The sequence below is a fragment of the Babylonia areolata genome, chromosome 28 (genome assembly GCF_041734735.1).
Source record: "Babylonia areolata isolate BAREFJ2019XMU chromosome 28, ASM4173473v1, whole genome shotgun sequence".
Taxonomy (NCBI): domain Eukaryota; kingdom Metazoa; phylum Mollusca; class Gastropoda; order Neogastropoda; family Buccinidae; genus Babylonia; species Babylonia areolata.
In genome coordinates, this window is record NC_134903.1 from 21,443,578 (window position 1) to 21,460,476 (window position 16,899).

Below are 16,899 nucleotides of genomic sequence, written 5' to 3' on the forward strand. Positions count from 1 at the left end.
ATGCTTGTAAACGGTATTGATTAGAATAAGTTAATGTACAGATAACATGAACAAATGATCGATCCTTCTTTACTACTAACAACAGTACTACATAAAAGGAATACCATTGACATTTCAAACGGTGATGTTTACATTGATGTCATTTTTCATGGGGGAAGGGCGGGGGACAAGAAATTCTGCTGTAAGCATTGATGATTCAGTACTTTACTTTAAAAATCTGTCTGTGGTAAGGTCTTGTGAAAAAACCATGGTGTGTGTGCATGTGTAAATGTCCTGATGATAGGACATGTGGCTGCATGCTGACAGATATACATGTGACAGTGTGGTGATGATTGTGTGTGCAGGTGTGCTGGCCGGCCACGACAACCGCGTCAGTTGTCTGGGAGTGACCGACGATGGGTCGGCAGTGGCCACAGGCTCCTGGGACAGCTTCCTGAAGATCTGGAATTGATAGCACGCTTTTCTCTGTCCCCACCCGTCTCTCTCGCCTCGCCCCTGTGGGGAGTGCAGTCCCTGTCCTCTCCTTTGGCAAGCCTCTTCAAACCTGTATGAACAAGAAAACATCTCCCCTCCCCTCTCTCCTCCCTCCCCTCCCCTCCTCCAACACAGTCACCGACGTCTCGGTCAGGTCTTCACAGCTGCAGGGACACCACACATAAGACCTTGTACAGCTTGTCACAGCCAAGCTCAACCAGTCCACAACTTGAAAACTTTTTTTTTTTTTCCCCAGGTTAAAAATTTGTGGTTTGAGCCCTTGATGGCTCTGTATGGTAACTGCTCTCTCTCAGTAGTGCAAATGAGTTGTCTCCTTTTTTTTTTTTTTTTTTTTTTTTTTTTTTTTTTTTTACAAAAGAATGACTTTAGTTTCTCACTGTTTTTTTTTTTTTTTTTTTTTTTTTTTTTTTTTTTTTTTTTTTTTGTCCTCTCTATCATCTGACTTATAGTTTCCTATTGTTTTTTTGTCCCCTCTATCCTTTACCACCAGCTGCATAATCTGCCAGTTCAGGAGAAGATGATCAAAACTCCCCAGTTCCATCAGGCTGTGTACATCTTGGTTAGTGGGTGAAGTATTAAGACTCCTAGTTGTCCAAGATCATTGCGTGCTTTGGAAGTGTTGGAAGGAACAGCCCCTCACAGGAAAAGGCGAGGGCTGGATTTTTTTGTGTACTTGTATGAAAGTAGATGTTTTCACTGTGGTAGCTAGTATTTAATGTCAAGTAACTTGCTCCAGCCGACTTGCGTCTGGTTGATTTTGCTTGCCTGGCAGAAGACCTAAGTGCATATTACTTACAAACTTGTCTCCAGAGTAGTTCTCACAGGGACTTTTTGAATAGTGACAAAGGGGGTAAAAAGGACAGGGTTGTTTGGAAGAGAGGTGGGATAGTGATAATCATTTGGTGAAGGAGGGAATGACACCATTGATTTTCCAGCTATTTTTACATTCTCAGTCTGCTTGGTTGAAGAAGACCGGGGAATGTGGAATAAAATGTGCAGCATAAAAGATAACCACAGTGATTTCTATCATGGATAGCAGAGGAGGAGGATGTGGAATTAGTTGTCTGTCTGCCAAATGCAGACCTTGTTTGGCAGACTGACTGCTGTGAGGGGGTGGTAGGTAAATGTAGACAGGCGAGCATTGCAGACCGTCGGGTGGGGAAGACAGGTATGTGTGGGCCTGTGGGGAAGCAAGATGGTGGTGATCAGGACAGCTAGGGGACAGCTGTGCAGAAAAGCTTTTCATCCTTGCCAAAAGGGCTGTGCTACCACATCTACACACACACACACACACACAAATACACTCGCACACACACACACACACACACTCTCCTGTGAAGAGTCTTTGTCTTCTCTCTGCCCTCACACACCCATCTCTGTGTCTGTTTTCGTCGTGTCAAATCACCATGGTTGATTGTGCGCTCAGATATGTCGCTCTTTTATCTTTCATGTCTCTCACTGTCTCTCTGTTTCTCTCTCTGTCTCTCTCTCTCTCCTTCTCTCTTCTATTCAGACTGGATGAATATGCACCTGTCATTCACTTATCCAGGACTCGTGCGTGAACTTGTGGGTGTATGTTATACTCTGTATGTTCTTTTACTTCTCCCTTTGGAATCTGTGGTAATTTTTTGTGTGCAATGTCTTAATGAAATTTCTCCTGTGTATGCATTAAAAGTATTTAAGAAAGTGTGGGGAGGGGATTAATTAAATCAGGAGAGAATGTAAACTGTAGACTGTATTTTGAGTGTCTGTAAATGTAATCACAGGAATGATGAACCTTATTTTGTTGTCTATTCTTTGTGGTTAAAGCTTTGTGTAAATGCAACTTAGACAAGCATTATTCACTGTTCTACATGTGAGTGTCCAGCTTTCCTGTTTCCTTGATTGACTTTGTGCTCCACCAGTGGGTGGAGGCTTGATGTCCTGCACATCAGTGACATTGTCTTTTCAGTGCTGTACCACTCGTTCTTCTGATAGGTCATACACTATCAGGACAGGGCACCCTAGGTGTGTTCCTCTCTTCTTACACTGTCTATTGCCAGAGTGCAGGCCCTTTGTGTGTGGGAGTTCTGGAGCGTTTGCCGAGAGAGGACACGAGTGTAGTTTGATCATCGCTCAGGGCAAATGGAGAGTGTCCAAGAAACTGGATGGGAACAGCAGAAGATGGCCACTGCAGGCAGATAACTTGGGCATAGTTTTGATTGTTCTGTTTCCTCCCCCCACCCCTCCCTTGGGTTTACAGCATATCTCCAGCCCCTTAGTTTGTTTTGAACTTGGTTCTCCCAGGATGGTAATTGTTTGAAACTTTAGTTGTTATGGTAAGTTGTCAAATGCAGATGTATACATACAATCCACAACAGTTATATTCAATAGACCAGGTTTTTGTTAAGGGTTTTTGATTTGTGCTGTTTGGAAAAAGGTATGAGAATTGAGCTGTTTGGGGTGGGTGGGTATTTAAACTATATGTTTAAAAAAAAAAATAGGGAGACAAAAGCTTGGGGTGATTGTAGTCACAAATTAAACACCAGGTGTGGTGAGACGAGGAACAGAGCCTGCAAGTTGGCACTGCCTGGCAGTGGGTTGTCTAGCTGTACAACCAGGTGAACCCATGGTGTGATTGTTTTGTCCATTCAGCCAACTTCATTGGAGCTGGTCAATCAGTTACCATCCACATTGTCTGCCAAGGATTTTTTGTAAGTTAGCTTTTTTTTGTGTTCATTCGGATATTGTATTTTGAATTGTTGCTTGAGGCTGTGTTAACCTTATACAAGTTTTTGTTTCATTGTTGAAGTGCAAAAAAAGGTGTTTTTGCTGGGAAACTGATTTCACATTTACATTTTTTGGATCTGAGAGCAGTGTATTGATTGAAATGACCTTGCTCATTTGTGGGTGAGTGTGCATGTGTATGAGTGGTGTTGAGGGTGTGGTTGGTGATACAAGTGGTTGTGTCCAACGTTGGAATCTGTATGTCGTAGCTTTGTTCACCACGTCTGCTTTCTCACTGTAAGGAGATTCAGTGGCAACGTCTGTGGTCTGTTGGACTGAATGCGGGGGTTGTGTGTTATGGCTCCCTGCTGGCTGTCAAACGGTGCAGCTTTGCTGTGTGGGGATGGCAAGCACTTTGCAGTGCAGCTGAGCCTGCCACCAGCAAGGCGGCAGCTGCAGTGTGCAGTAGTAGGGGGGAGGGGAGGGGTGTATGAGGAGCAGACCTTTATGGCACAAGCTTGTCTGTATTTTGATACTGTCATTACAATTCTGTGTGGTTCTCCAGAATCATCATCATCCTCATTGTCATCATCATCATCCCGTCTTTGGGTCTACAGTGGAAATGCATGTCTGTGTTGTTTTCTGTGACCACGACCATCCGTAGGTGTAACAGGATAACTGCATGGTGAAGCCAGTTTATGTTTGGTTCTTTTGTTTCTTCCCCACCCTTCCTCCTCCACTCAAGATGTGCCTCTTGTGTGTCTGCTCCTCTGTAGTACACGGAGATCCTCCACACTGACCTGACAGTGGTACAACATGTAGTCTGTATGTAGAATTGTCCGCTCTCTCTTCCTCCCACTGTCTCACCCCATGTCCTTGCTCTGTAGACCCATTTCTCACTGCCACCAAATGGGGGCTAGGCCTGTGTGAATGGAGCCTTTCCTCTCGGTGTAGAGTGTTTGTGGTGAAAGCAGGAGGTCATCGTGTCTCCCCCCCCCGCCCCCTGTAGGCCCGTAACTGCTAAGTGCTTTGCCTTTCATTGCGTCAGGTGTTGCTGGTGGTTTCGGAGACTGTTCACCTTGGCCAAGTCTTTGCACCTTTCCACGTCAAAACACACCATAGTCAGTGTCTGTATGTTGAAGAATGTGATGGTTATTTGTGGTCTGTATATTGAATGATATACATTTTGTGTAGAGAGCAAGAGGGCCGATTTTGAGACGTGCTCCTCTACAAGTCATCACTTGTAATCTTATGTGTACAGTAACAAGTACCTGTATCATTTGGTAGTAGATGCTTTTCCCCTTTTGTTACATACAACTTTCTGCCTCCCTCTCTCTCTCTCTCTCTCTCTCTTGCCCCGTCTCATCCCCTTTCTGTCACCCGTTTTGAAAGCATGTGCATTACCAATTTAAAAAAAAAAAATTAAAAAGAAAAAAAAAAGCTTTTTATGGTACAAGTGTTGATGTCATTATTTATGAAGATGGAACAATTTTGTCCAGTCCACGCTATAATGTATGACTTTGTATTGCATTGGTTCACAGTCAGACAGTGCTTTTTTTTTTTTCTTTCTTTTTTTTTTCTTGCTTTTTTTTCCCGTTAAAGCATATTGAAGCTGTACTTGGACGACATGGAGAGGTTGGTGAATGGTTTTAATGTTCTGGGAACCAGCAGACTGTTGAAGCAGTCCCACCAGTTTTTATTCACCTCCAGATAGGCTTTGGTTTTATCCTGTGACCATCTGCCAGAACTGTGTGAAATGTGTGTCGCATGGATGCATCTGCCACACGGCTGTGGGGGAAATCAGTGAGGTAATGAGTAGAGAGTGAAGTGGGTTGACAGTGCATTGTCTGTCTGTCCAGGGCCATGGCACCCTAGTGAGGTTTTTCTCTCTTGTGTTTCTTGCAGAAAGTCTCCCCCCTCATTTGTGGGGGTGGTGGTGACAGTCTGTTGAATTCAGGGTTACTTCCTTACCCACATAGCTTGCCTTGACTGGCTGCTTGCAGCTAGTTTTGACTCTTTTCTTACTGTCATTCTTGGAGTTTTCTTCTTTTTTTTTTTCTTTTGTCAAATACTCCAGATGTCTAGTGTAACTGTTTGGTAATGATGTGCCACCACTTCCATCTAGAAACACTGTGAACGAGTCTGTGCAAATTGAGTATTGTAAACTACTGGTGGTGTGGAGCACAGCTGCTTGGTATTCATTCCATCACTTTCTTGTGATGTTCTTCAGCTGTCATTGACTCTCGACGTGGGATAGTTTTTACTGTTTTTGGCGATCGTTCTCTGGTCACTTTGTGTGGTGTTGATGGGTTCTGGAGTCGTTGGCTCCAGGGGACAGGTTCTCTGTCACTACATCCTCCATGTGACTGTAGTAGTGTTCTTGTTTTCCATAGATGAAGGCGCGACAATATTCCATATCCATAATGACAACTGCCAGATGCACTGTCTGACGCAATTTCACAAATCAAAGTTTTAAGGTGGCTGACTTTCCACTTTCTTTCATGTAAATGGAGAGGGAATAGGCAAAAAAAATAAAAATAAAAACATGGTGCATATGATAAAATATGGAAGTGAAAAAAATATAGTTCAAGCACTTAAAACCGTCAACCCCGCCTACCTCCCACCAATTCCCCTTCTTAAAGTGTGTATGCAGTTAATTGTAAAGACGGCTTGCCGTTTGATTACTGTTTGATATTTACATGACAACTGAATTGGTAGACCCTTTCAGATGGAGAACAATTTGCAAGGCTTTATTCATTCTTCTGACACTACTATTGCATAACTAGTGGACAGTTCTCACCTTTTGTGACATTTCATTTCGTATGTGTATATGTAATTTTTGATTTGTCAAATAAAGCTATTTGTCTTTAATGATTTTCTGTGGGTTTTTTTTTTTTTTTTTTTTTTCTGTCAAGTTTGTGGAAGTCAGCTTTACATCTTAGATGCTTGTAAAACGTTGGGTCTTGGTGTGGGGCATTCATAGTCAGTCTGATTATTCGCAATATAGGTATATGTTGAGCATTGTTACATCATTCACAGAGAAAAAAAAAAAAAATAATAATAGATAAACTTATTCAAAACATCCAAAAAGTTAGTTAAAATGATTCATGCATACTGAAAACAATATCCAGAAAGGTATAATGAAAATCATTCATCATAACCAGCTGCCATGGCGAAGGGATTAGCGTCATTGACAATGGAAGATGTAGGTTCGATTCCCAGTGGAGGTGGGTTTTTCTTGGCCTGCGGCCAGCTCCTACCCAAAGTTGGAGTGTGCTGCTGGCTTAAATGGGAAGACTGGGGCCACACAGTCAAACATCATCCACTTCACTGATGCATCTTTGGGTGTGTTGCTCAAATTTCCCTACCAGTGCTGTAAGTGTCTGTATTTCTTGGGCCTGGTTAACGCCAGGATGTCCTCGTGAAAGGAAGTGCAGAGTGCAGCCTTGTCGTGTAGTCCCAAACCTAAATGGACCTCTGTAGCAACATTGTCATCAATATCCTCTACCTTCATCATCAGTAAGACAAAATGTCCCAGATTTTATGGCCTTTCATGCCATGTTCTCATGATGACCTGTTTCGATCCCCCTCCACATCCATGCTTGGGGTGAATCCTGTCAAACTCTTCAGTGTTGTCAGATTCATGAGGGACTGTTGTTGGAGGGATGTGGTGGCCGTTTCCACTATAGGGGTGCACTCGGCCACCGTGGCTCTGTGACTAAGCTATTATTGTCCTTAGTATGGGGCTTAGTAGGTAGTGTCCGAAGTACGTTAATTCAGAACAGGCACTACTGAACTACCATCAGTGGTTCCTTGTGGACTGCCAACACTGTGACTGTGACAGAAGAACCCAGCTGTGGCTGTGTATGGGGGAATGAGCAGTGTAATGCCACTGAAATAGAGCAGATGATGGGACGGCAACAACAAAATTGTTCGCAACAAAACTATTGGTACAAAGAACCACTGTCTATTCTGCTTTGGAGTTGGTGTCAATATCGGCAATTAATTTTAATGGCAAACGCAACAAAAATAATTAAACTCATTGCAATATCAGTAAGCAATTTTTGATGACACAGATAACATAATTTGAGTTATGCTCCCGAATTTAATTTATATCAATGTAGCTACAAGCACAGGATATAAGTTTTATTTCCTCTTTTTTTTTTCTTTCTTTTTTTCATATAAACAAAGTGGGTCTTCGTAATAATCATGTTTGGGACGTTTATGTGTATGTCCCTGGTAAACATTAACATTGGCATTCTGTCAGGATTTGAAATGCTTGTTGACAAGAAATCATTACAGATATTGATGTGACCTTTGCAGCAGCTGTTCCCAACAGACTGACGATGCACAACAACATAGGCACCATTCCACAATTAACATTGTCTTACTACTAAATGCACACATTGTACAGGTATTACTTCATATATCTAAAATGAAAAATAACTATTATTATAAAAAGTTTGTTTTTTTCATCAGTTTACTGAACATCACCTTGGAACCTTTCCCTAGCTAGGAAGTAAATCTTTCCAGTTTGTCGCTTTGGAGATACTATTCTTTGATCCGGAAATGAGTTGCCGTCACTCAGGAAATATTTTATTTTCCCAATCACACTTTAAAATCTGGAAGTTCAAAAATTATAAACTTTGTGTGGAGGGAAGCAGACGCAAATCCACCTTTTACCTCCCCATCATCCTTGTCATTTGAAAGCAAGACATGCCAGTACATATTTTCCATGGTAACAAGTCTCATACTTGTGTGTGTCCATAAAAGGTGCATGGAACATGCATGCATCATCAACAACGAAAATAGAATAAGCAAACTTAAGGTCGAATGGCATAAGTACACCCTCCTGTGAGAAAAGCTGCATCATACTTTTTTTTTCAGGCGTTTTAATTCAGTGTTGCACAGTTCTTTACAGGGATGACAACTGATGCACTGGATGAAAAGCGAAACGCATCTTTATTTGTTGCGCTGTCCATTGGCCAACACACACACACACACACACAACAAATCTCATAAATTACCACCCACACTGCCACAAGTACAAAAGAGACAAAGAATCAGCAACAGCGAATGTAAAGTGCAACAGATGCACGTGCCTGCTACCGTGACAGATCAATGGGAACGCCGCCGACAGGCACATTGATTCCAGACATTGTGCCACACCTCGTTCTATCCTGCTTTCGGCTCGCTCCCCCACCTGCACGTGCTCCAAGTACAAATTTGGATGGCGCCTAGCATCACCATGCATGCAACATGCACGAGTTCATAAACGTGTCTGAATCCGATAAGAGAATCGGTTGGCTAAGTTATTCTGGAAGTCGACATTCTTCACAGGAAACCACTTGGTCATATTTTCCATCATGCACGTGATATTTTGGAAAGGTTAAGATAGTATAAACAAATAGAATGTTTATGTTCTAAAGACGAAAACAAGCCACACTAAAATATCTTTCTAAAAACAGTGACCTATGATTGTGAAATTGTAAAAATTCGATTCACACATAGAATTGAGTTTTTCACTGTCCACTCCACTAAAAAAAAAAACAAAAAAAAACTTGAGTGGTGGTTTATGAAATTCTGGTCCTGATTATACGCTGATCAGTTTCAGTATCTGATTGGAGGCGTCACTGAATTCGGACAAATCCATACACTCTGCACCACATCCTGCCAGGAAGATGTCTGACCAGCAGCATAACTCTGAGTAACGCATGCAGCTTACATTCATAACTCGAATTAAAGAACTCGTGCTAACAAGAGTTGTCCCGATCAAAATTCTTCAGAAAAAAAAGATACATTATTGATCAAATGTCGCCATCTCCCCCATCCCTCCCACCCGCCACCCCCTTTTTTTGTGGTGGGGGTATGGTGACTTGAGTTATGGAGGAGGGGGGGGGGGGGGCAACCGTAATTACGTAGAAATGTGTCAAATGCAGAACAGTACAATACAGTACTACACAACACGGCATGATAGTCATATCATATATGATTTATTGTGTTAATCATATAACCTGTTTTCAGTTCTCACTCAAAGAGAACGTACCAACTAAAACAGTTCTGATTCTCTGACATTGTTATCGAAGTTCTTAAAGGCTAACAGGATACAGCCATCTAAATGGTTTTTACACTTTGAAGCAAAGCTGCTGCTGATGATAATAGTAAAATGAAATGACGCATCTGCATTGAACAAAGTCATTTGTCACGAAAAAAAAAAAAGTGTACAATTTGCTCCCAAGTCAGTTTCTTGCGCATGAAAGTTTCCTGAGAGAGATGGATATTTTGAGGTAATTCTCCCACTGCAGCATGCTCACGTTTCTCACAGACATACAGAATATTTCACTTACTTCCCAGACGAACTGAACCCTGAGAAAAGTGTCAGTATACTTTTTGTGTGGACAATCTTCTCTCTCTCTCTCTCTCTCTCTCTCTCTCTCTTTCTCCCTCTCTCTCTCTCTGTATGTGTATGCGTGCGTGAGGACATGGTCTCTCTCTCTCTCTCTCTCTCTCTCTCTCTCTCTCTCTTTCTCCCTCTCTCTCTCTCTCTCTCTCTGTATGTGTATGCGTGCGTGAGGACATGGTCTCTCTCTCTCTCTCTCTCTCTCTCTCTCTCTCTCTCTCTCTCTCTCTTTCTCCCTCTCTCTCTCTCTGTATGTGTATGCGTGCGTGAGGACATGGTCTCTCTCTCTCTCTCTCTCTCTCTCTCTCTCTCTCGCTGTATGTGTATGCGTGTGTGAGGGCATGGTGTAAAGAAGCTTCTAGCTTATCCATTCTTCCCTCAAAAACATTTGTCTTTGTCATTGTCTCTCTTTGTGTTAAAATAGGTTTCTTTGTTTGCGTGCTTGTGTGTGTGTGTGGAGGCAGGGGAAGGTGGGGGGAGGGAGGGGGGGGGGCGAGGGCTGGTTGAAAAAGAAAACAATTCGCTTTTATGTATGCATTAACCTCATAATAAATCATTCATCTGTTCCTTCCCTTTCCCATTGGAGAGGTGAGGCTGAAACGAAATGCTACATGACTACGCCTCGGGCAAGTCGGTCTTTGACGTGAGTGACAGGAAGCGATCGAACCGTGGGCGAGTGGCTCGCCCAGTTGGACACGGACATATTGTGACGAAGCGTGCTGTTGGTAACGATCGCAAACGATCTGTTGCAACGGACGTCACGCAGTTATAGCCCGTGACGAAACGACAAAATCCACATATAGACACATCATCGGCTGACACTTTGACATTCTGGCTCTGGCACGCGCGCACTTATCGATCTCTCTCCCTCTCTCTCTCTCTCTCTCTCTGTGACGAAAGCAAGCTTTTGACATAAAATGAGTCACTCAGTCGTTGATAGATAGCACCTAAAAATATCAAAGGCACGAAGAAACCTGTCATTCATCTTATTTACACATCAGTATAGATTAGCAGTTAATTAACGACGACCACTGAAACAAAAAATTGCCGTCAATTGTTATGGTTATATTTACAGTGTATCTTGATGTTTATCATCTCAGTTGTTATCTAACATGACCTCCTTTCCATGGCATGAATTCTACTTTCCAAACCTTTTTTGTCCATGCATCGTGACCTGGCCAGCGTTAATTAAGTCAAATCTGGAAGCCAGTGCCGATCACGGACTTACGTAAACATCAGTAAGTCCGTAGTACCGACAGCTCTCCAGAGCTCAGTTGGATTTACTCCCCACATGCGGCAGGAAGTACTGATGGTACAGCAGAGGAGAACCTCTGATCTATCGAAACTAAGTATCAGATAGACTGGTTATATTAGTGACCAGTTGATAAAAACAAGTGCTCTTTAACCATGCAGAAGCTCAATGGACCACATGAAGATATGCTGACGTCAGTTTAATACAACGATTTCATTGTTTATTTACTCCTTTGTTTACAAACAAAACAACACAATTTTTCGTCGGGATATGTAAAAATAATAAACAAACAAAGTCATTAAATTTCAGTTCAGTAGATTTTTTTTCAAACTGACAGGGTTACAAATGAAAGTGTGTGTAATTTTTCACCCACGTGGTACGACGAAGGTTAAGAAAAGGAAACAACGTTGGTGTCAGTGGCCAATGGCAGAAACAAGGAGGGAGGGAGGCGGAGAGGAAGAAAAGAAGAAGAAGAAGAAAACAACAACATCATCAAAACATTGCAGAATAACGGACAGAAAATCCATTAATCTAAGGCAAAGACCAGAGAGTTGTCCGAAAGGAAGGGGGCCTTGTCTGGACAAGGAATGAACTTCCTCTTTCACTTCGTCAGGTCTCCGCACTCAGCTCTTTCAAGTCTGGCCTTAAAACCCACCTCTTCACAAGGTAGCCTCCCTTCCCTACCTCTTCCTTGTCTTCGGTCTCTTCAGTTTAGAGTTATACATGCGTGTGTATGAATGGTGTGAAAGCGCTTAGATTTATCTCTGCACAAGATTCAGCGCTATATAAATACTATCATTATTATTACTATCCTTCACCCTCCATCCATAGTCATCACTTTCACTCCCTCACCTGTTGTTTCTTTCATTCTTTTTTCTTTCTTTTTTTTTCTTTCTTCCTTTCTTTCTTTTTTCCTCGTCTTTTTCGCTTTAATCTTCTGCCTTTTGACACATCAGCTATATAGGCCTATACAACGGAACTTCATTTTAGAAACCTCTCTCTCTCTCTCTCTCTCTCCCTCCCTCTCTCTCTCTACTTGATCGATGGTTTCGTTTAAAAACTTTAATCTGGTGTGTGTGTGTGTGTGTGTGTGTGTGTGTGTGTGTGTGTGGCGGGGGTGCCGGGAGGGAGGGGGGCACGCTCTGTATAGAAGTGTACTGCCTTGCTGGCCTTTTGTTGTTGTTGTTGTTGTAAAGTTGCGGAGTTTTAATGAACGCTTTGTATGTCTGGGTTTTGTTTGTTTTGTTTTGTTTTGTTGTTGTTGTTTTGTCATTCTTTTCACATGTGTGTGTGTGTGCGTGTGTGTGCGCGCGCGCGCGCGCGCGCGCGTGTGTGTGTGTGTGTGTGTGTGTGTGTGTGAGTACACTGAAGGGCGGCGCATGCATGTGCGTGTGCGTGTCGGTGTCATTCTTTTTTTTTCTTCTTTCGACTAGATGTGGCGAAATGGCCAACATCAGAGACAATAACCAATAACATCTGCGTGGTTGGGTTGCCGTAATGGATCTGTATAACTCTATCCATAGATAGTTTCTCTCCTCCCATTTATCCGGATTTAACTAAGGAGTTTTAGTGTTGTTTTCAACTGATATGTGACTTTGCTGTCGATTAGGCTTTACTGAAGACAAACTAACTGACTTAGTGATTTATTCATTCATTTATTTATCTACCTGGGTGGGGTTTTTTCAGTGTTTGTTTTGGTGTGTGTGTGTGTGTGTGTGTTTGTTTGTTTCAGTGTGTGTGTGTGTGTGTGTGTGTGTGTGTGTGTGTGTGTGTGTGTGTGTGTGTGTGAGTGAGTGTGTTAATCGATTTATTTATCATTTCCAAGACGTGACGAAAGTGCGTTAATGAGCTCAAGGGCCTTTTTAAGGGGATATAATTCATCAAAAGTATTTCACAAAGCTGTTCCTTCCTTTCCTTTTTTCGCAAATATTATATATATATATACTGATTATTCATTGATTTATTTTAATCATCCCGGTGTCACGGTCGCTTCACACACACACACACACACACACACACACACACACACACACACACGCACACTACGACACACGCATACACAGTACTGACCACACACACACACACACACACACACACACACACACACAACGGCACACTGCAACGTCTTCTCCGCACAAGTTAATCAACATCATCAATGCCTTGTCACATGAAGGAAGCACGGGGGAAAAAAAGAGAGAGAGAGAAAAAAAAAAGAAGGAAAAAAAAAACCAACAGAAAAAAGGCGTTCTCACAATACACCCCAGGTCGAGTCGACTGCCGTTCGCGAAACTGAAGAAGTCATCTCTCATCACGTCAATCACAGGGTTGCTCCTGGCAACCAGAGGGTGCGGCCGACAGCAAAGTTGCCCGGATGTGAATCCGGCACGTGACCATGTCGTTTGCGCAGATATTGACATGAATTCATGCAAATAACATTGTTCGATGGTGAAATCGTTTGGTCAAGAGAGAGAGAGAGAGAGAAGGCTGAAAGATGGTTTATTCACATTAAGGCTTAAGCCCTTCCTGAAGGGGAATGTGAACAATATGTAATGATAATTATAATAGCAATAATAACAATAATGATCAGTCATAATTAGTATCCATATACTAATATAGCGGTAAATCTTGTGCAGAGAGAAATCAAAGCGCTTTCACACCATTCAGTCAACCGCATACATATCTCTGAACTTGAGAAACTGCAGACAAAGAAGAAGCAGGGAAGGGAGGCTATTATAGAAGGAGGTGGGTTTTAAAGTTGTTAACTCACTCAGTACGGCCAGTCCTCTCTTCTCCTCTACACAGACCCCTCGGATGTCCAGTGGGTGTCTGGATGACCCAACCTTTAGCTTCCGTCGTCAGAACTGTGGTATTCTTTGTCAACATTTACCTCTTCAGTATAAGAGCCTTCCGATTGCAATATTTTGATGATGGTAATTGGGGTGAAACGCTGTTAACGTCGTCTCTTTCGCCGTTCGTATGGAGAGAGTTAAGGCCAGACGTGAAAGAGCACTGGATATGATACAGAAATGAATATTAGAATTAAGTCTTTGATCAGATTACGAAAACAACAGTTTCTCTATACACACTTGATCACTTCACAAAGAAAGGATTTCAGTTGTACAGTTATAGAGACATATTTCTAACAACGCCGCTATCGTCAGTACAACTGAAGATAACAATGAAGTCATGAGAGAGAGAGAGAGGACCAGACCAACTGAAATGAAATGAGAGAGAGAGAGAGAGAGAGAGAGAGAGAGAGAGAGAGAGAGAGAGAGAGAGAGAGAGTGGAAGGAAGAAAGAGAAAAAAGGTAAATGAAAGGGTGGTAGGGTATGAATAAAAAGGACAATAAACTTTGACTCGCACATACGTACGTCGTATACATTGTATGGAATGGTCATAATGTAGATGACAGATAACAGAGTACTGCAATTGACGATGCCCAAATACAGGCTACTGTTTTAGAGAGACAGACAGACAGACAGACAGAGACACAGAGACAGAGAGAGAGAGAGAGGGGGGGGAGGATGAAATGAATTCGGACACAGACGAGGCAAGAGTGAGAGTTCAGTTCAGTTCAGTTCAGTTACTCAAGGAGGCTTCACTGCGTACGGACAAATCCATATACGCTGCACCACTGACATCTGCTAAGCAGATGCATGACCAGCAGCGTAACCGGCAACGCGCTTAGTCAGGCCTTGAGGGGAAAAAAAAAAGAAAAGAGAGAGAGAGTGAGAGAGAGAGAGAGAAGGTTCAGTTGCGCGAGTGTATTCTGATACCTCTCTCTCTCTCTCTCTCTCTCTCTCTCTCTCTGTGTGTGTGTGTGTGTGTGTGTGTGTGTGTGTGTGTGTGTGTGTAACAATAATGATAATAACTGGACATTTATTAGCATTTTCCTCATTGCACAAAGCGCTTTACAATCCACACAGACACGCATACGAAAGAAACCCAGTCCTCAACTGAAAATCATGCACAATAAACATATATATATGCAAATACAAACTCGTACGCACAGTACTAACACAAATACATGCATATATACATAGGCCTACATACATATGTGCATGCATACATCCATCCATGCATACATACATACATACATCCGACACACACACATAACACAGCGTTACAAATAGAACCACACAGTCAACTACTTTCTTTCATGTATGAGAGAGTGTCCAGAGGAAATTCTGCTGGAAGAGGAAAGTCTGGAGGTTAGATCTAAAGGAAGGCAGGGAGGGGCTGTGACGGACGGACGTGGTGAGGCAAAGAGTGTGTGTGTGCGTGCGTGCGTGCGTGCATGTGTGTGGGTGTGTGTGTGTGTGTGTGTGAGAGAGAGAGAGAGAGACAGAGACAGAGACAGAGAGAGAGAGAGAGAGAGATCTTCAGTTTAACGTCTATTCACTATAAGTGTTATTAGACAGAAAGAGGAGCAGTAGTGGATGAAAGAAAGGGAATGCATGTGAATAATAGTGTAAGAAAGTGTTGATGATATGGATTAGAGGAAAGTGTGTGTGTATGTGTGTGTGCGCGCGCGTGTATGTGTGTGTGTGTGTGTGTGTTCTTCTTTCATTTAACGTCTTTTCACTTTGCGGAGTCAGTGATATTAGACGTGTGTGTCAGTGTGTGTGTGTGTCAGTGTGTGTGTGTGTGTGTGTGTGTGTTTGTGTGTGTGGGGGGGGGGAGGGGGGGGGCGGTATGGAGGAAGGCGGGGAACGAACATAAAACGCTTTGAGCAGTATTTCTGGGGGAAATAAACAATTATAAATAACGCGCTGTATAATAAATGTCCAGTGGTAGTAGTAGTAGCAGTAGCTAGGAGTACAACAAACTCCAGTCAAGGCCCTCATGGGCTCCAGTCAGTCACTGGGTTGGGGTATAGCTGTTCAAGACTTCAAAGGCGACGATCATCACGTGCAAGTCAGTCAATCCAGTGACAACCTCCCTCCCCTCTCCTACACCCCCTTCCTCCACCCCCTCCACCCCCCACCCTCCTCACCGATTGATCCTCCGCCCCAGATGTGACCTTGACACACTGACAAACTCGATGCATCGCCACACACAGACCTGGTTGGAAATGGAGCAGAGATCGAAGTCTAGATCACGTAGTAATAAAGCGCATTATAGAGCTTGGAAAGGTCACTATGCAGCTATTCATTTCAGACAACATTCCCCTTTACTTCTCAGGTCTTCATGCAGTGTGATCACTGAGAATGTGACGCAAATGCCGGTCGTGACGACTACATAATTTTCACGTGATGACGATTTTGATGACGTCATGACGGTGGTAACCATACTACGAGAGACTCATGGGCTTTGGTACACTGATGTAAAAATAACTGTTTTTAGATCAGTGGCTTTGGAATGGTTCAATGTCGCAGGTGCACTCTACAATACCCCCACCCCCACTTTTTTAATTATTTATTTTATTTCTAATACGTTTTGATTGTCACCGCTTTTGTACATTAGTGGTTTCACCACTGCAACTGGAATTGATTTTTACAGCTTAGTCTTGTGTGAAGAATTATGACTCTCAAACTATAGAAGGCAATTTAAGATAGCACTGGTTTTTAGTGCTGCAACCTTGCCGGGGGGCTTGTTAGCCTTTGGGAACCGTCCCGGCCCAACTCCGAATGTCCCATAACCCCTCTTGGCCGGGAGAGTGGGAATGGAACTCGGGCCGCTACAGTCTCCATTAGAATCAAATTCTTTTACTTTATTTATTTTATTTTATTTTATTTTTATTTTATTTCAATTTGTATTTTATATTTTATTTTATTTATTTATTTATTTATTTTCTCAAGGCCTGACTAAGCGCGTTGGGTTACGCTGCTGGTCAGGCATCTGCTTGGCAGATGTGGTGTAGCGTATATGGATTTGAACGCCGGAACGCAGTGACGCCCCCTTGAGCTACTGATATTGATACTGATCAAATTCTATTCTCCCAGCAGCACTGATCGAGTTGATTGCCGTCCTGACGGTCTAAGTCGGACGCGACTATCATACATAGATAGATACATGGTCTCGGATATCGATAACATGCACTGT

The 16,899-nt window shown here is 42.7% G+C and overlaps 1 protein-coding gene across 1 annotated transcript in view; it reads left to right on the plus strand.

Annotated features, from left to right (window-relative positions):
• Window positions 1–6,072, plus strand: part of LOC143302094 (guanine nucleotide-binding protein subunit beta) — a 32,862-nt gene extending 26,790 nt beyond the window's left edge. Inside the window, exon 10 of the mRNA XM_076616613.1 lies at window positions 345–6,072. Coding sequence (XP_076472728.1) covers window positions 345–451 — 107 coding nt within the window. The 3' untranslated portion in view covers window positions 452–6,072. The remainder of the gene's footprint in view (window positions 1–344) is intronic.
• Window positions 6,073–16,899: the final 10,827 nt, after the last annotated feature.